This window comes from Acanthopagrus latus, chromosome 14 (genome assembly GCF_904848185.1).
Source record: "Acanthopagrus latus isolate v.2019 chromosome 14, fAcaLat1.1, whole genome shotgun sequence".
Taxonomy (NCBI): domain Eukaryota; kingdom Metazoa; phylum Chordata; class Actinopteri; order Spariformes; family Sparidae; genus Acanthopagrus; species Acanthopagrus latus.
The window spans coordinates 20,681,146-20,700,391 of NC_051052.1; the positions used below are offsets into that span (position 1 = coordinate 20,681,146).

The 19,246-nt window shown below is 41.7% G+C and overlaps 1 protein-coding gene across 3 annotated transcripts; it reads left to right on the top strand.

Moving 5' to 3' along the window:
- The first annotated feature begins 265 nt into the window (after window positions 1–265).
- LOC119032476 (NACHT, LRR and PYD domains-containing protein 14-like) lies at window positions 266–16,173 on the top strand. 3 transcript variants are annotated; one of them, XM_037121713.1, is made up of 11 exons: window positions 266–350; window positions 1,976–2,114; window positions 2,623–2,801; window positions 3,036–4,863; window positions 6,068–6,241; window positions 8,222–8,398; window positions 9,812–9,985; window positions 11,398–11,574; window positions 12,506–12,664; window positions 14,087–14,260; window positions 15,348–16,173. In XM_037121713.1, the coding sequence occupies exons 2-11, from the start codon at window positions 1,984–1,986 to the stop codon at window positions 15,352–15,354; spliced, it is 3,180 nt and encodes a 1,059-aa protein (XP_036977608.1). In that variant the 5' UTR covers window positions 266–350; window positions 1,976–1,983; the 3' UTR covers window positions 15,355–16,173. The 3 variants fall into 3 exon arrangements, with proteins under 3 accessions (XP_036977608.1, XP_036977607.1, XP_036977606.1); XM_037121712.1 differs by lacking the exons at window positions 11,398–11,574; window positions 12,506–12,664 and having other exon boundaries at window positions 3,036–3,110; window positions 3,141–4,863; XM_037121711.1 differs by lacking the exons at window positions 11,398–11,574; window positions 12,506–12,664.
- Window positions 16,174–19,246: the final 3,073 nt, after the last annotated feature.

A 19,246-nucleotide genomic window follows, 5' to 3' on the forward strand; every position in this document is an offset into this window, starting at 1 on the left:
CGGCAAATGTTCCACATGATTCTAAGTGTTTGTGTAAAGTTGATGGCATCGTGTTGTCACTGAGATGTAGCTGTAGATCTGCACACAGATCCGAATACTAGAGGTCAGTCAGTCTCATGTGGAGCCTTTAATGCCGCTGTTAGTATCTCCACCCCTCAACTCACTCACGGTTCGGTACTTTAGACCCACAAAGCTCCGAACTCAGAACCCCGAGGAGCAGCAGTGATCATGTGATCCAGACTGACGAACAGGAAGAAAAGTGAAAGTGAAAGTGTTCAGTCCGTCAGACTCCATTTTGAGAGCAGAACAGACAGAAGAAGACGGAGGAGGAACAGTAAAGTGTGAGGCAGGTGAGTGTTAAAACAAGGTGTTTGTGATGTTACTGTGAGAGTGTGAGTCAGTTTAGTCTCTGTGGACTGTAGAGGAAACACATGTTAGAATAAAGTCAACACTTTGATTCTTTGACGGCATGTTGATATTCAGGATTTTATCTCTCATACACTTCACATCCTTCCAACATGTCAGGATTAAGATGTCTCCAAATATCCAGCAGATTTAAATCTTTCATCAAGTGTTGGATCAGTTTTCTTGATGTGGCCTGTGTATCGTCAGAGCCTGTTGAACGTCTTTCACTGGGTCCAAAGTGTGATTGGAGTTTTATATCACCTGCTATAAAGTTACAGATTAACACTAAGAAAGTATTGTAGAAATCTGATTCTCATCATTAGGACCATAAACATTCATGTAATCATTAACAGATCCTTGAACAATAATTAATCTACAAAGCTGTGACAGGCAGCAGGTTCGGCATGATGACGACTGCTGCTCAAGCTAACAAAGAACAGAAAAAGGCTGATCTGTCGCCTCGTGTTACGTTTTGTAAATCCTGACACTTGAGCTTCATTATGAGAAAACAGTCGATCCTGATACCTGGACTGTCTTTGACGAAGGTGAGCCAGGTTTTCCACCTGTGGCTCCACCTTTCCTCTTTATTCAGTCCCTCCTGCTGTCAGACAGTTTGGATTTCTCCCTGTGTGAGAAGAAGCTGTGAAGGAAAGATGATTCTCTGTTTGATGATCCCCTCATCATGTAGCCGCTGTCACTCTTGATCTGTTTCTTGTGAATGTCTGCAGACACATCTGAGTCAAACGAGTCGGTCTTTATAATAAACTTCAGCTTCACTCCAGCTGCTGGTTCTGTCTGTAGTTCAGACTCGTGATGATGAGATAACCCACTATCCTCAGATTATTCCTCCGACTTCAGTTCTCTATGTCGTCGTCTTTCTCTGTCAGCAGCTTCACTTGAGTTTCCAAAGTGTTTGTACGAGCCTGAAGTTGAACGATGTCGTCTTCTGCCCTGACATATGTTCCTCTGCTTCCTTCACTCTGTAACTTCTTTAATTAATCAAAATATGCCGTCTAGTTTACGTGAGACTCGTTTTTCCATCCCCTTGATTGCGTTCATGACGTCTGCATCACAAAGGTTAAAGTCACAACCTCCATCAACATGTTTCATCAGATGCTCAGATTCCAGCTGAATCTCTGAGTCTTCAGTGTTTGTTTCCTCCGGAGACGTTTTATTCTTCTCTGCAGGATTCTTCAAACGTTAGATAAATGTTTGTTGTGAGTCATTTTTAAGGGTTTACATTGACAACTGCAAGACGGTTGCTATCATGCTGCCTCCAGAACCAGACCCAACCTCTTCTCATAGAATTCCTACAGGAGTTCTAGAGATGTGCAGGATTTTATCAGAACCAGTAGAATAAAAACAGATTTGCAGCTCAACAGAAGCAATCCTGACAGAACCAAACACTTTTCTTAAAGGATCCCTCAGAGATTTTTAGAGATTTATAGGAATCCAAACAGATTCTGTCAAAAATGGTTAAAATCCTATTGGACTCGTTCCTGAAGATCCGGTCCTCTCTGTTTTACTGATTCTTGTGTTCTGAGCTCACAGTTCATGTTTCACCTCTCAGACCTGAAGATGAGTGTTTGTGTGGAAGAAGAGATGGACCAAGCAGAACCTGCAGGATCCATCTGTCCATCTATGAAGAGTGACCGGTCCAGACTTGAACCTATAAACTTCAGTACTGAACCTGGACCATCAGACACAAAGTAAGAGCACTGAGACGACTCATTCAGTGTTTGCTGGTAATGTGTTGCTGTAGAGTAACATCAGGCTCCAGGACTGAAGAAACACTAACAGAAAGTCTTTGAAAGCCTCCTGAACACTAACATGTCTGAACTCAGTCAGATCCTGGAGGACACTAACAAATCTCAGCAGGATGAAATAGATGGTGGAACCATGACGTATGTTTGTAGGCTAACCCTGAAGTTAGCATCGCTCTGGCTCCCTCCACAAACAGCCTGTCAGATTTCTGACTTGGATTTTAGATTATTGCAGAAAACAAACACGAGTTTCTGATACTGACACGTTTTGTTTTGAGAGATAATCTTCACACATCATTTTCATGACACACTAAATGCTGAATTCAAGATGAAAAGTAGCCACACTTTGACTTTTCTCTGTGAGCGTCTGAGCTTCTCAACAGTGTCGACCAAATCTGGATGTTTTTAACAACAGTCATCAAATCATTGTAGTTCTAATGAAATGTGTTCACAGAAAGAGGAAGAGGACTCACGTCTCTGTGAAGAAGCAGCCCACCTGCTGTATTTGCTGTCAGGACGTCCTGAAGGATCTGGTCTCTACCAGCTGTGGACACTGGTTCTGCAGACGCTGCATCACCTCATACTGGGACCAGTCTGCTTCACCAGGAGACTCCTCCTGTCCCCAGTGTGGAGGTAAGACCCAGAACAACAGCTGGACTGTGGACAGACAGTCAGAGACAAACTGAACCAAGTCACACTGAACATCTCAACATGTTAAAGACACATTATGGAGAAATGCTCATGTTGTGTGATTTGAAAAGACCCGAAGAGACTCAAACTTTATATATTCTGATACTGATGGATTGTTATTGATCATGAAAATAATCCCAGATTGTCAAATTCTCTCCAACATTTTTCTCTTTTCAGTGAATGTTGGTCTGCAGGAGGTTTTAGATGAACATAAGATCAGTCTGAGGAGGAGATGTGAACATGTGACTGAAGGAAGTGATGGAACAGGAAGTGATGGAACAGGAAGTGATGGAACAGGAAGTGGAACCCTCCTCAGCAGGATCTACACTGAGCTCTACATCACAGAGGGACAGAGTGAAGAGGTTAATACCCAACATGAGGTGAGGCAGCTTGAGACAGCTTCCAAGAAGAAGACCTTCAGTGAAACTCCAATCAGGTGCTGCGACATCTTTAAAGCCTCACCTGACCAACAGAGACGCATCAGAGTGGTTCTGACCGACGGCGTCGCTGGAGTTGGAAAAACCTTCTCGGTGCAGAAGTTCACTCTGGACTGGGCAGAGGGCTCCGAAAACCAAGATGTCAGTCTGCTGGTTCTGCTGTCGTTCAGGGAGCTGAACCTGATCAGAGATGAGCAGTACAGTCTTCTCAGGCTGCTCCATGTTTTCCATCCAACATTACAGAAGGTGACAGCAGAGAAGCTCGCTGTCTGTAAACTTCTCTTCATCTTTGACGGCCTGGATGAAAGCAGACTTTCACTGGATTTCAACAACCATGAGGTCGTGTCTGATGTCACACAGGAGTCATCAGTCAGCGTGCTGCTGACAAACCTCATCCAGGGGAAGCTGCTTCCCTCGGCTCTCGTCTGGATCACTTCCCGACCTGCAGCGGCCAATCGGATCCCTCCTTCATGTGTCGACAGGGTAACAGAAGTACGAGGCTTCACTGACGTCCAGAAGGAGGAGTACTTCAGGAGGAGGTGCAGTGATGAAGATCTGTCCAGCAGAATCATCTCACACATCAAGACCTCCAGGAGCCTCCACATCATGTGTCTGATCCCAGTCTTCTGCTGGATCACTGCTACAGTTCTGGGCCACATGTTGACTACAGAGCAGAGAGGAGAGCTGCCCAAGACCCTGACTGACATGTACTCACACTTCCTGCTGGTTCAGACAAAGAGGAAGAAGCAGAAGTACGATGAGGGACGTGAGACGAGTCCACAGGAGCTGACGGAGGCTGACAGGGAAGTTCTTCTGAAGCTGGGGAGGCTGGCGTTTGAACATCTGGAGACAGGAAACATCATGTTCTACCAAGAAGACCTGGAGCGCTGTGGTCTTAATGTCACAGAGGCCTCGGTGTACTCAGGAGTTTGTACAGAGATCTTCAGAAGAGAGAGTGTGATCTTCCAGAAAACAGTCTACTGCTTTGTTCATCTGAGCGTTCAGGAGTTTCTGGCTGCAGTCTACATGTTCTACTGTCACACCAACAGGAACACAGAGGTGGTGGAGGACTTCCTGAGAGATTGGGGTTATAACAGTGACCCATCCCTGGATGACTTCTTGAGGAGCGCCATGATGAAATCCCTCAAGAGTAAAAATGGCCACCTGGACCTGTTTGTCCGCTTCCTTCATGGCCTCTCTCTGGAGTCCAACCAGAGACTCTTAGCAGGCCTGCTGGGTCGGACAGACAACAGGCCAGAACTCATCCAGAGAGCCATCAACAACCTGAAGAAGATGAACAGTTATGAGATCTCTCCTGACAGAAGCATCAACATCTTCCACTGTCTGATGGAGATTAACGACCACTCAGTCCATCAGGAGATCCAAGAGTTCCTGAAGTCAGAGAACAGATCAGAGAAGGAACTCTCTGAGATCCACTGCTCAGCTCTGGCCTACATGCTGCAGATGTCAGAGGAGGTTCTGGATGAGTTGAACCTGATGAAATACAGAACATCAGACCAGGGACGACTGAGACTGATTCCAGCTGTGAGGAACTGTAGAAAGGCTGTGTAAGTCCAGATGTGTTAAACATGATGAAGTGAGGTAAAGCTGAAGCCTTCAGTATTAAAGATCAACACTTTACACGCATGAATAATATAAAAGCTCAACACTAAACACGTTTACCAGAACAAGTATTAAACCTGCTGATTGAATAAATGATCATCAACAAGCTCAGAGTAGAAATGACATGAAGTCGTCTTGTTTCCAAAACATTCAACTCAATTATTACCCAGAAAATGATAAAAACACAATGTTTAGTTGTAATTCTTGTGTTTGTGCAGTGGGAGGCATTAAATGAATGAAACAGGAGATGAAAAGCAGATGGAGCGACAGAATAAAATGCATCAAAGATTGAGAAAATACACACAAACACATAAGTGAGGTAAATACATACGAGTGCAGTTCCAACCTGCAGTGACTTCACAGTTCACTGATCATCATGTGAACATGAAGCTGAACCAATATAAATCACAGCAGCCTGTAAACTAACATCTGACACGTTTACGTCTCACTTATTTCAACACTTTTGTCCTAAACTGTCATTTCTGCTTCATTATTTCCCTCAAGGACACTTCAACATGTATGTCTGTTTATTTATATGACACTTTAAAAGCACTCACATCAGTTTGTTGGACACAAATAAAACAGCACAACAATGAAAGAGTCACAAGAAAAGTATTACAGGGACAATTACAAATATTAATATAAAGACAGCAGAATGAAGAAAACAGACAAACACAAATATGTCAAACCAAAATAAAACAAAGATGAAATCATCAGAATCAGCCGTTAAAAGCCGTTTTATACAGGTGTGTTTTGAGGGGGATTTAAAATGGGCCACTGATTCAGCCCAGCTGATCTCCTCAGGCAGGTCAAAGTCTGGAGGCTCATGTGGAGCCGAGGAGCTCAAGTTTCAAACTACCAACCTTGTGATCGGTGACTGAGCAGCAGAGGTGGGAGTAAGTCACATATGTGCAAGTCATAAGCAAGTCTCAAGTTACTGTGATCAAAATCAAGCAAGTCAAGTCATGGCTAAAGTCAAACAAGTCACAAGAAGTTTGTATGAATGTATTCTTCATATCTGTAGACGCAGTAAACAGAAGAGGGTGGTTAGTGTTCATGTTCTTTGTGATGCAAAATGTAAAGAGTCTGTTTTCATAGTAAAGAGTCAGATCTTATCTCATGTAAATGTTTTATTATCTGTATTCACAGACTGGCTGGCTGTCAACTCTCAGAGACTCAGTGTGAAGTCGTCGCCTCAGCTCTGAAGTCCAACCCCTCACATCTGACACATCTGGACCTGAGTCACAACTACCTGAATGATTCAGGAGTGAAGCTGCTGTGTTCTGGACTGGAGAGTCCAAACTGTCGACTGGAGAATCTGAAGTCAGTTCATGTGTTTTTTCTCTGTTTATTAAATTTAAATCTAGAACAGAAGTTTAAAGTTTCCTGCAGTTCACTCACACACACACACACACACACACACACACACACACACACACACAGCTCAGTCAGATCAGTGATGAAGATGATGGAGGATGAAGCTCTCAGTCAGTCAGCTGTGTGTTGATGGAGATGACAGTGGTGATGAAGATCTGTGCTTTGATTACAGCTTTCTATGTGTGTGAGACGGACCTGCTCTTTGTGTTGAAGGTGAATCGATGGTGTAGAACTTTTCTGTTTGCTGGTTGAAGTCTGTCGTGTGATTAAAATGACGTCGCAGGCTGCTTAGAGTCCGTACATCCAACAACAATTCCCACAATTCCTCAGGAACAATCTCATAATTCCTCTGCAGTTTCCTTCAGGTCATTTCCTCAGCCAGGAGGAATGAGATGGATCGCTGCTGGAACTGTGAAATAATTCTTTAGAGTAACTGTGGTCAGTTGTGCACCAGAGGCAGGTTCAGAGTTCACCTGGCTCTTATGCTCACTGTGCCTGCAGCAAACAGAAGCAGGATGTTGGATTCACTTCTGTTTGCAAATCCACTCAGCTGGTTTTCTTTAAGAGCTGTTGGCTCAGATATTTGTAGAAAGAAGCTCAGTGGTACGACGTGTTGTCTGAACACATCTGCTGAACACATGTGTTCACAGCTGTTCCAAACAGCCAAAGGTGGAGTGAAGAGCTGCTGGAGACACAACAATGGTTTGAATATGGAGAAGACGTGTCACATGTTCAGACAGTCTCTGCTGAAGACGTTCATAGTGTTTCACTCAGCTGTTCATATGAACAGTGACAGAAATAGTTGTGGAACAAAAGAACAAAGAGCTGAGAGAGAAGTTCAAAACCCGCCTCCTTTCTCACCTGCACTCAGGTGACCACACACACAGTGAGGTGTGTGTTAATGTTGGATTGTTGGTTTTAAAGTGACAGACACTGTTGGACACAGACCGTCCTGATGTGGCATCAGAAAGGTGTGGCCCCACTCACATTTAAATCTGTCAATACAAAGTGTTGAATCTTTGAAAAAGGAGCTTTGATGATGTTAAAGTCACACTGGACAAAAGACACATGATGTAATTTAATGTCCTCTCTGATCGAACACACTGCACGTGTTGACTGTCTGAAACTCTGAAGACAAACTTTAGAACATGAAGATATTAAACTGCTGATGTCAGTTATAAATGTGACACCATTATTTCACACATGTTGTTTTCACGTTTAAATCACATTTTAATATGTATTTTAAACCTTTGTTCACACTTTCACAACATTATTCAAACTTTGTGAATCTTAGTGTTCATGTCATCGGGTCTGAAGGGGATCTGACCTCATAGATTTGATGCTGATTGACTCTGAGTATCTTGTTCAGCTTCATATTTAAAACAGATCTAATATAACATTAAACATTCATCACTGGTTGATTCTCTCTGAACCTCTTAATCATTTGATTCCTTCGTGCTTCTGTGAATAAAAACAGAAACCAGTGTTTTCTTCTGTCAGACGATAACAATCATGTTTGTTCAGAAACTTTATGATGACATGTGACGTTTATACTGACTGAAATATTTAAACTCTGGATGATTTTGATCTGAAACAGTAGAATCAAATCTTCAGTCAGTTTCTGTTTGGCTGCATAACATGAGTTTGTATAGATGGAGCCTCTGTTGGAGCTGCAGAGTTTAAGAGGTGGAGTCACGACGTCTTTATTGAAGCAGCAGCACGTTGTCATTAATATTAAAGAGAGCTCTGTTTCACTTTATGTATCTGACAGTTTTGGACCTGCAGCCTGTTGGTTCATGTGTTTGGAGCTTCATTTTCTGAACTTCTTCTGAACAGAGCTCTCAGCTCTGAACAGAAGTTTAAGCACTGAATGATTCCAAGCAGGAACATTGTCTTCTAAACTCACTTCATTTATTCTTTATTCAGATTTTTTGGCTGCAATTTGTCAGAGATCAGCTGTGATTCTCTGGCCTCAGCTCTGAAGTCCAACCCCTCCCATCTGAGACATCTGGACCTGAGTAACAACTACAACCTGCAGGATTCAACAGTGAAGCTGCTTTGTGATTTTCTGCAGAGTCCAAACTGTCGACTGGAGACTCTGAGGTGAGTTCACTGACTCTCTGTTACTGTTGGACATCTTAAATGTTCAATTAACAATTCAAGCTAATTTATGTTGAAACATAAATTTGTAAACGTCCTTTTGTTCATATTTTCATGTTTTTTTATTTAATTTAGTGTGTAGTCACTAAAGAGTTGTGTTTCTAAAAGAAACTGTAGTAACTGTAAATTAATTAATATTTTTTGGAACACAAAGATCCTGTGAACTCATGTTCGATTTAAAATCATCAAGTTCACTTCACTGTCTGAAGTGTGTTGAAGAAAGAAAGTCTCAGTTTGTCATAAAACTAATTAAATATAAGACTGTGAAAATATGTGATTATAAAGATGACACAGCCAACAGTCGTTAAGTGACGAAGTCGTTCACTGAGCAGTTTAACACAAAACTACATGAGATTTTACTTTATTTACTACAAACAGACACTTTCTAGACTGAAATCAGGTCCCATGAGGTCCACCTGAAGGGGCGGGACTTCCCCTCCCTATAGAGAGGTGTAGTCTGTAGTCCTAAACCCAGAAATCTGTTAGCATGTTAGCATGTTAGCACATCCTGTTCCCTCGTCTCAAAGTCTGTGAGTGTGTTGAATGTGTTTTCAGTTAAATGTGTGTAATCAGGTGTGTGGTTACCACAGGCTGAACATATTTACATGTTTTGTTCTCCAACATAAAATCATCATTAAATGTCCCACAGTTTAATTCTGAAGCTCTTCATGTGTTAAAAACAGTTAGCGGTTGCTAACAAGTGTCTGAATGAGACTACAGAGGTTGTCGGGGACATTACACGTCCTCACAGCGAACACGGAGACTCATCTACTCACTAGTCCGTCTTTACAGGCCACTTAAGTTACACACTGTTCTAACTGGTGGGAATTAAACAGTTCTGGATTCAAATATCAATGTATGGTAGAGAAGATGTCAGGATGTGAGAGGAGGGGAGATTCCCCTTCACCTGAGGTGTGGGGAGGTGTCAGGGATAGAACAGGTGAGGAGTTCATATGAGGATGATAACAGAAGGCAGCTAGGATGACACTTACTGTCCAGTCAAACATCAGAGGGTCACTGCCTTGGGGAAGGCATGAGTAACACCTGTCATAAAGTATGTAACCACTGTTCTGCTGTATACAAGTCAAGACAATGTGGAAGACTGCAGAGAACACTGTGGCTCTTCTCTCCATGCTGCATGTATTAAAGACAAACTGTCTCCTGTGTTTATCTGATCGGCTCTTCTGATGGGCCCTTTTACAAACCACCCATCAAACTATTCAGAACCAATATCGTCTGATAACAATCAGAGCACCTTAATTAGGACACAGTGATGTTGAGCTGCACATTTAAACCTGAACACATCTGACTGGATTATAAACTGATTTTTATCTTCATCATTTGTTATTTATTCAGATTGGAGAGATGCAGTTTGTCAAAGATCAGCTGTGATTCTCTGGCCTCAGCTCTGAAGTCCAACCCCTCCCATCTGAGCGAGCTGGACCTGAGTGACAACAAGCTGCAGGATTCAGGAGTGAAGCTGCTGTGTGATTTTCTGCAGAGTCCAAACTGTCGACTGGAGACTCTGAGGTGAGTTCACTGACTCTTTGTTACTGTTGGACATCGTAAATGTTTAATTAATAACTGAAGCTAATTTATGTTCAAACATGAATTTGTAAACGTGCCTTTGTTCATATTTTCATGTTTTTTGATTTAATTTAGTGTGCAGTCACTAAAGACTTGTGTTTCTAAAAGAAACTGTAGACAATGTAAATTAATTAATAATTTTTGGAAACCAAAAATCCTGTGAACTCATGTTTGATTTAAAATCATCAAGTTCACTTCACTGTCTGAAGTGTGTTGAAGAAAGAAAGTCTCAGTTTGTCATAAAACTAATAAAATATGAGACTGTGAAAATATGTGATTATAAAGAGACACAGCCAACAGTCGTTAAGTGATGAAGTCGTTCACTGAGCAGTTTAACACAAAACTACATGAGATTTTACTTTATTTACTACAAACAGACACTTTCTAGACTGAAATCAGGTCCCATGAGGTCCACCTGAAGGGGCGGGACTTCCCCTCCCTATAGAGAGGTGTAGTCTGTAGTCCTAAACCCAGAAATCTGTTAGCATGTTAGCATGTTAGCACATCCTGTTCCCTCGTCTCAAAGTCTGTGAGTGTGTTGAATGTGTTTTCAGTTAAATGTGTGTAATCAGGTGTGTGGTTACCACAGGCTGAACATATTTACATGTTTTGTTCTCCAACATAAAATCATCATTAAATGTCCCACAGTTTAATTCTGAAGCTCTTCATGTGTTAAAAACAGTTAGCGGTTGCTAACAAGTGTCTGAATGAGACTACAGAGGTTGTCGGGGACATTAAACGTCCTCACAGTGAATACGGAGACTCATCTACTCACTAGTCTGTCTTTACAGCCCACTTTAGTTACACACTGTTCTAACTGGTGGGAATTAAACAGTTCTGGATTCAAATATCAATGTATGGTAGAGAAGATGTCAGGATGTGAGAGGAGGGGAGATTCCCCTTCACCTGAGGTGTGGGGAGGTGTCAGGGATAGAACAGGTGAGGAGTTCATATGAGGATGATAACAGAAGGCAGCTAGGATGACACTTATTGTCCAGTCAAACATCAGAGGGTCACTGCCTTGGGGAAGGCATGAGTAACACCTGTCATAAAGTATGTAACCACTGTTCTGCTGTATACAAGTCAAGACAATGTGGAAGACTGCAGAGAACACTGTGGCTCTTCTCTCCATGCTGCATGTATTAAAGACAAACTGTCTCCTGTGTTTATCTGATCGGCTCTTCTGATGGGCCCTTTTACAAACCACCCATCAAACTATTCAGAACCAATATCGTCTGATAACAATCAGAGCACCTTAATTAGGACACAGTGATGTTGAGCTGCACATTTAAACCTGAACACATCTGATTGGATTATAAACTGATTTTTATCTTCATGATTTGTTCTTTATTCAGATTGGAGAGCTGCAGTTTGTCAGAGATCAGCTGTGATTCTCTGGCCTCAGCTCTGAAGTCCAACCCCTCCCATCTCAGAGAGCTGGACCTGAGTAACAACAACAACCTGAAGGATTCAACAGTGAAGCTGCTTTGTGATTTTCTGCAGAGTCCAAACTGTCGACTGGAGACTCTGAGGTGAGTTCACTGACTCTCTGTTACTGCTGGACATCTTAAATGTTTAATTAATAGCTGAAGCTAATTTCTGTTCAAACATACATTTGTAAACGTCCTTTTGTTCATATTTTCATGTTTTTTTATTTAATTTAGTGTGTAGTCACTAAAGACTTGTGTTTCTAAAAGAAACTGTAGAAAATGTAAATTAATTAATATTTTTTGGAAACCAAAGATCCTGTGAACTCATGTTTGATTTAAAATCATCAAGTTCACTTCACTGTCTGAAGTGTGTTGAAGAAAGAAAGTCTCAGTTTGTCATAAAATTAATAAAATATAAGACTGTGAAAATATGTGATTATAAAGACGACACAGCCAACAGTCGTTAAGTGATGAAGTCGTTCACTGAGCAGTTTAACACAAAACTACACTTTTACTTTATTTACTACAAACAGATAGTTTCTAGACTGAAATCCGGTCCCATGAGGTCGACCTGAAGGGGCGGGACTTCCCCTCCCTATAGAGAAGTGTAGTCTGTAGTCCCAAAACCAGAAATCTGTTAGCATGTTAGCATGTTAGCACATCCTGTTCCCTCGTCTCAAAGTCTGAGTGTGTTGAATGTGTTTTCAGTGAAATGTGTGTAATAAGGTGTGTGGTTACCACAGACTGAACATATTTACATGTTTTGTTGTCCAACATAAAATCATCATTAAATGTCCCACAGTTTAATTCTGAAGCTCTTCATGTGTTAAAAACAGGTAGTGGTTGCTAACAAGTGTCTGAATGAGACTACAGAGGTTGTCGGGGACATTAAACGTCCTCAAAGCGAACACGAAGACTCACCTACTCACTAGTCCGTCTTTACAGGCCATTTTAGTTACACAGTATTCTAACTGGCGGGAATTAAACAGTTCTGGATTCTAATTTTTATCTTCATCATTTGTTCTTTATTCAGATTGAGTGGCTGCAGTTTGTCAAAGATCAGCTGTGATTCTCTGTCCAACCTCTCCCCTCTGAGAGAGCTGGACCTGAGCTACAACAAGCTGCAGGATTCAGGAGTGAAGCTGCTGTGTGATTTTCTGCAGAGCCCAAACTGTCAACTGGAGACTCTGAGGTGAGTTCACTGACTCTCTGTTACTGTTGGACATCTTAAATGTTTAATTAATAACTCAAGCTAATTTGTGTTCAAACATACATTTGTAAACGTCCTTTTGTTCATATTTTCATGTTTTTTGATTTAATTTAGTGTGTAGTCACTAAAGACTTGTATTTCTAAAAGAAACTGTAGAAAATGTAAATTAATTAATATTTTTTGGAAACCAAAGATCCTGTGAACTCAGGTTCGATTTAAAATAATCAAGTTCACTTCACTGTCTGAAGTGTGTTGAAGAAAGAAAGTCTCAGTTTGTCATAAAACTAATAAAATATAAGACTGTGAAAATATGTGATTATACAGAGGACACAGCCAAAAGTCGTTAAGTGACGAAGTCATTCACTGAGCAGTTTAACACAAAACTACATGAGATTTTACTTTATTTACTACAAACAGAATCTTTCTAGACTGAAATCAGGTCACATGAGGTCGACCTGAAAGGGCGGGGCTTCCCCTCCCTATAGAGAGGTGTAGTCTGTAGTCCCAAAAGCAGAAATCTGTTAGCATGTTAGCATATTAGCATGTTAGCACATCCTGGTCCCTCGTCTCAAAGTCTGTGAGTGTGTTGAATGTGTTTTCAGTAAAGTGTGTGTAATCAGGTGTGTGGTTACCACAGGCTGAACATATTTACATGTTTTGTTCTCCAATATAAAATCATCATTAAATGTCCCACAGTTTAATTCTGAAGCACTTTATGTGTTAAAAACAGGTTGCGGTTGCTAACAAGTGTCTGAATGAGATTACGGAGGTTGTCGGGGACATTAAACGTTCCTCACAGTGAATACGGAGACTCATCTACTCACTAGTCCGTCTTTACAGCCCACTTTAGTTACACACTGTTCTAACTGGTGGGAATTAAACAGTTCTGGATTCAAATATCAATGTATGGTAGAGAAGATGTCAGGATGTGAGAGGAGGGGAGATTCCCCTTCACCTGAGGTGTGGGGAGGTGTCAGGGATAGAACAGGTGAGGAGTTCATATGAGGATGATAACAGAAGGCAGCTAGGATGACACTTATTGTCCAGTCAAACATCAGAGGGTCACTGCCTTGGGGAAGGCATGAGTAACACCTGTCATAAAATATGTAACCACTGTTCTGCTGTATACAAGTCAAGACAATGTGGAAGACTGCAGAGAACACTGTGGCTCTTCTCTCCATGCTGCATGTATTAAAGACAAACTGTCTCCTGTGTTTATCTGATCGGCTCTTCTGATTGGCCCTTTTACAGACCACCCATCAAACTATTCAGAACCAATATCGTCTGATAACAATCAGAGCACCTTAATTAGGACACAGTGATGTTGAGCTGCACATTTAAACCTGAACACATCTGATTGGATTAAAAATTGATTTTTATCTTCATCATGTGTTCTTTATTCAGATTGAGGTGGTGCAGTTTGTCAAAGATCAGCTGTGATTCTCTGGCCTCAGCTCTGAAGTCCAACCCCTCCCATCTGAGAGAGCTGGACCTGACCTACAACGACCTGCAGGATTCAGGAGTGAAGCTGCTGTCTGATCTGAAGGACAGTCCACAATGTAGACTGGAGACTCTGAGGTCAGTAGAGGGTTGGAGTCAGTCCACGCTGGCTTCAGCAGTATTGTTCTGAACACAGTCAGTATCAAGTGAAGCTGTGAGAGGAGAACGGTGACTGGCTTCATGATTGGACAGAAAGACAGAGAGAGAACAGTCAGCCAATCAGACGAGCCAGAAGCTTGTTGTGATCTGGTGTTGAGTTGATGTGAAGACGACTGTTGTTGTTGTGTTCGTGTCTACAGGAAGTAAAGCTGGATTACAGCTGACAGCATCACAGGATGTGTAGAGACAGTCGTCCTCATTCATCACATGTGATCTCTCTAAAACACTAAAGAACTGATCAGCTGATCTGTGTCACAGCTCTCAGGTCTACGGTGGCCCTGAAGGTCAAAACACAACATTTCACAACAACATCAAACTGTCCACAGGGACTCGGGTTCTGTCCAATTACAAACAAGAACACTGTCCCACCTGTTCTGTAATCTGAGGTGTTGATGTGTTTTGACCTTCAGGGCCACCGTACAGATCAGTCTGACTGAAGCCTACAAATCACTGCTCAGGTTTCAGAGAAGCATCATTACATTTAGTAACCATGTGGTGTTTGTACAGAGCAGAAGCTGTGCTGAAGTCCAGTAACCACAGCTGATGCTTGACTGTCAGTCTGTGTATGAACATGTAGGAGCTTTAACATCATATATTCATCTGTCCATCTGTCTTTTGTTTGCTCCACATGTTTTACAACAGACTCCATATTTACATGTTTGTAATGTTTCAAAGCAGATAAAATATTCAGGTGTGACTGAGACTCTGGTTTTTAACAGCTGTCAATCATCATTAAAGTGTCTCTGCAGCGATGATGCGTTCAGGGACTCTCTGCAGTTTATTTCACTGTGTACTTGAGTGAAACCTGCAGAGTAAACCTGTGAGCTTCACTCCAACACGTTAACATGAAGCTGAAAGGAAGCTGGCTACGCTACACAGCCGCTCCACTTGTGGTCTGAACAGGACTGAAGTCCTGCTGGTCTTTATATCACTGACTGACAGCTGATGGAGGGAGTCTCTGGAAACACTCATGGATCACTTCTGCTCTCTCTCATTCTCTCAACAGCTGGTAGTGATGAAAGGTGGAGGTGTTGAGAGGATCAGCTGTGTCCTGATGATCCAGACAGGTTGAAGCAGCACCATCAGCTGGTGGGTGGAGAGGCTGTGACTGGGCCGTGTTACTGGGAGGTGGAGTGGAGAGGAGAGCTTCATCCAGCAGTGACTGACGGACCAATCACAACAAGTGGAGCTGACTGTCAGTGCTGCAGTCTGAACTGCTCTGAGATCAGCTCCACTGTCACCCAGTCCACCATCCAGCTCCATGTGTTGGGGCCACTAACTGCCCTCCCTACTGCCCCCTGGATTTAACTACAACACAAACAAATCCATCCAGTCCAAACACACATTTAGAACTAGAACATGTTTATACTTTAAATATATTTGTAATCAACTATTTTCCTACATTAAGTTACAGCTCAGTATCTGTGTGTCACTTGTGCAGCCTGATGTTGAACTTGAGGGGAACGTTTTAGACGTGACACCAGTTTGATCTTCGTATTTCCTGCAGCATCAGTGAGCTCCAGTTTAAGGTGCGACCCTGCTGGTTTACACATCACGTGATCAACACACACATGAAGTCGACCTGTGGAGCTTTTTCCCTCTGAGCTCAGTGTTGAAGCCGTTCTTATCACCAGCGTTCATGTTCTGGAGCTGCTTTCTGCCAGCAGATGTCACCGTTTCCATTGTGTCGCCTCACTGAGGTTTAACTGAACCATGATGAAGGATTTCTCTCTGACTGCATTTTCTATCAAATTAAATGGGATCATTAATGAGTTCAACTTGATTTAAATTTGTAATATGTAACATTTCTGCATTAAAATGTCTAAAAACGACTCGACCTTTGTTCTGTCTTTGCTGAGTTGTGTTCTTACATCACAACAATGTTCAAACCAGAGAAATCCACAAGTTTACTCCAGGTGATGGTGTGTTTTTAAGACACGTGAGCGCTTTATAATTAAACTGTGGGACATTTACTGATGTGTTTTATGTGGTAGAGCAGAACATGTAGAAACCTTCAGCCTGTGGTAACCACACACCTTATTTCAGGCTTTAAAGTGAAAAACCCTGAAAAGCTACGTCAGCAGTTCCTTCTGGTTCTGTTAGTCTTCTCAGTATTGTTTGAGCTCTGAGCAGACACCTCACCTGTCCTCTGTCACTGATGCTCTGTGGATGGATGGATCACCTGCTGCAGAGCCTTCCTGTCCTGGGCCGAGCACCAACCAGACAACATGTCAGTCCACAAAACTTGATGACAGGAAATCAGGATTCAGTTCAGGAAACCATCGTCCAGCTGGTCCTCAGCAGCCTGTTCCTCTGCCCACACTTTCAGCTCCTGGCTGCTCTCGTCCTGGAGAAACCAACAGTGACCATCAGCACTCTGCAGATATATCAGCCATGTTTGATCCTCCTCGTAAAGTCCAGGTGAAAGATACTCACTCTTTCCCTTCAGGCTCCTGTGGCGGCTCGTCTCCATCGTTTGTCTCGTCTTGTTCGTCTCTGTGATTCGTCCTTTCAACCGTCCGTCACCCGCAAGATGAGAAAGAAGAGCAGTGGTAGTTTCACGTCTCTTAGTGAAGGTTTTATGTCTATTTGTGGAAGTTTTCAGTTAATTTGTGGAGATTTTGTGTGTTATTGTGTAGGTTTTGAATCTTTTAGTAGAGGTTTTGTGTGTATTTATGGTTATTTTGTGTGTCATTGTGTGAAGATTTTTAGTCTTTTTTGGGAGGTTAAGTGTATTAGTGGAAGTTATTTGTGTATTTCTGGAGGTTTTGTGTGTATTTGTGGAAGTTTTTAGTGAATTTGTGGAGATTTTGTGTGCTATTGTGTAGGTTTTTAATCTTTTAGTGGTTTTGGGTGTATTTATGGTTATTTTGTGTGTCAGTGTGAACATTTTTAGTCTTTTTTATGGAGGTTTTGAGTGTATCTGTAAAAAGTATTTAACATGTGTACACACTGAGAGCCACAACATTAGAACCAGTGACAGGTGAATAAACATGCATCATTGTGTTTCAATGCCATGTTCGGTTATGAAGCCATGAGTCCTAGCATTCATGTGGATGTCTGTTTGACAAACACCAGTCACCCAAACACAGCTGCAGACCGAGTACACCCCCTCATGGCAGCAGCACTCCTTGGTGGCAGTGCCCCCCCAGCAGGACAACGCGCCTGCAACACTGCAAAAACTGCTCAGGAACGACCCGAGGAACGTGGGAAAGAGCTCAAGGTGTCAACCTGACCTCCAGATTCCCCAGATCTCAATCCAACTGAGCCAAAGTCAAAGTTTCCCAGCAGAACATTTGATTGTAACAAGATGATCAATGCTCACTTCACTAGTCAGTTGTTTTAATGTTGTAGCTGAACAGTGAAATGTTAAATAAAATACAATTATATAATTTACATTTTATATAAATGAGATCAAATAAATGCAGGCCTTCTAAACAGACATACTGATTATATTTCCTCTCAGTAAACAAAACCCATTTAACATGTTGAAGTGAAACGAGGTCAGTTGCCGACAATATAGCACTTAGTAAAATCAATTCAAAATACTACTTTTACTTCCTTCTTTGATTTCCCATTGAGGTAACTTGTACATCACTTGTTTGCAAATCTGTTTGCCTTTTCAATTAGTTTTTAAAAGGCAAAAAAAAAGAAAGAGGGAGAGAGACTCGTGACACTGTAGTGGCCTCTGCCAACACAAACTGTCTGTATTCAACCACCTGTGAATGAGACTCGACCACCCTCTAGAATCATTTACTGAATTATTGATTATTATTTTAGAGTTTTAATGAACAGCCACTGACAAATCTCACAATTTCTGTCTTTAATTTTTGCACCTTTGCACTGACCTTGTTGGACCAGGTGTCACTTCTGTCCAGGTCTGATCACCATACAGGTAAGAGCTGCTCCACCTGAAGCTGCAGACACGTCCCACTGTTCACCTGGAGAGAGGAGGAAGAACTTTAATATAACATGATGACTATGTGTGTGTGTATGTATGTGTAGATGTAATCAGATTAAAGACACATCCAGCAAAAAGGGTATTTCTTACAGGATTAGAATTTCATAATAAAGACTGATATAGCAGTCTTTAGCCATGTGCATGACATCGTATCAGGAGTCTCACATCACTCTGCACTGTAAAATCTACAATAATTTGATTTGATAAATGTGTTTTTAAAGGTAAACCAAAAGTAAACCAAATGTATTCAGTCCTGAGAACATTTAGTGCTTTATACCCGAGTAATATGATTTTAAAGTCTATCTCTGGACACACAGGGAGTCAGTGCAGTGATTTAAATAACACATTAAACCAGAACTGAGATGAACACACTGAATAGATTCTGTGCAGATGAGCACAATGTACAATGAAGCTGCATATTGTGTGTAAAAGCTACTTTAGCTGCCCAAAATGACCTTCTAGATGCTGACATACTAACATACTGAGACATTATTAAACACAGTACAACACAAAACATGCAGCCTGTTAGCTAACTGTGCTGTACTCAGATATTCACTGTAATGATGCTAATATTAACAAGCTAACATTAGACAGCACGATAATGGCGTCATGCCAACACTCTCCAACAGACACATGCGTTAGCTAACATGCTAACCTGTCTGTAAAAACAGGATGATTAAATGACTCAGAAGTCTAAGCTCCTTATAGTTTCAATACCCGGTTAATATGTCCTTACCTGTTATTTAAGGCAGCTGAGCCACTGCTAACGTGTTTTAAAACCGTGCAGTGCATCTGCAACAACTTTAAAGTCAGCTAGCTAACGTAACATAACCACTCACTTTGACTGAGCAGCAAATGTTAGCTAACTAGCTTTCATGCCGTTCAAAATAATACATACATTAAAAAAAAAAAAAAAAAAAAAAAAAAAAAAAACTTCATGCCGA

Excerpts from the sequence above, each read along its gene's own strand:
- LOC119032476 (XM_037121713.1), top strand. The coding sequence starts at position 1,984 with ATGAGTGTTTGTGTGGAAGAAGAGATGGACCAAGCAGAACCTGCAGGA. Across the intron at positions 8,399-9,811 it reads TGTCGACTGGAGACTCTGAG|ATTGGAGAGATGCAGTTTGT; the intron begins GTGAGTTCACTG and ends TTATTTATTCAG. Across the intron at positions 12,665-14,086 it reads TGTCAACTGGAGACTCTGAG|ATTGAGGTGGTGCAGTTTGT; the intron begins GTGAGTTCACTG and ends TTCTTTATTCAG.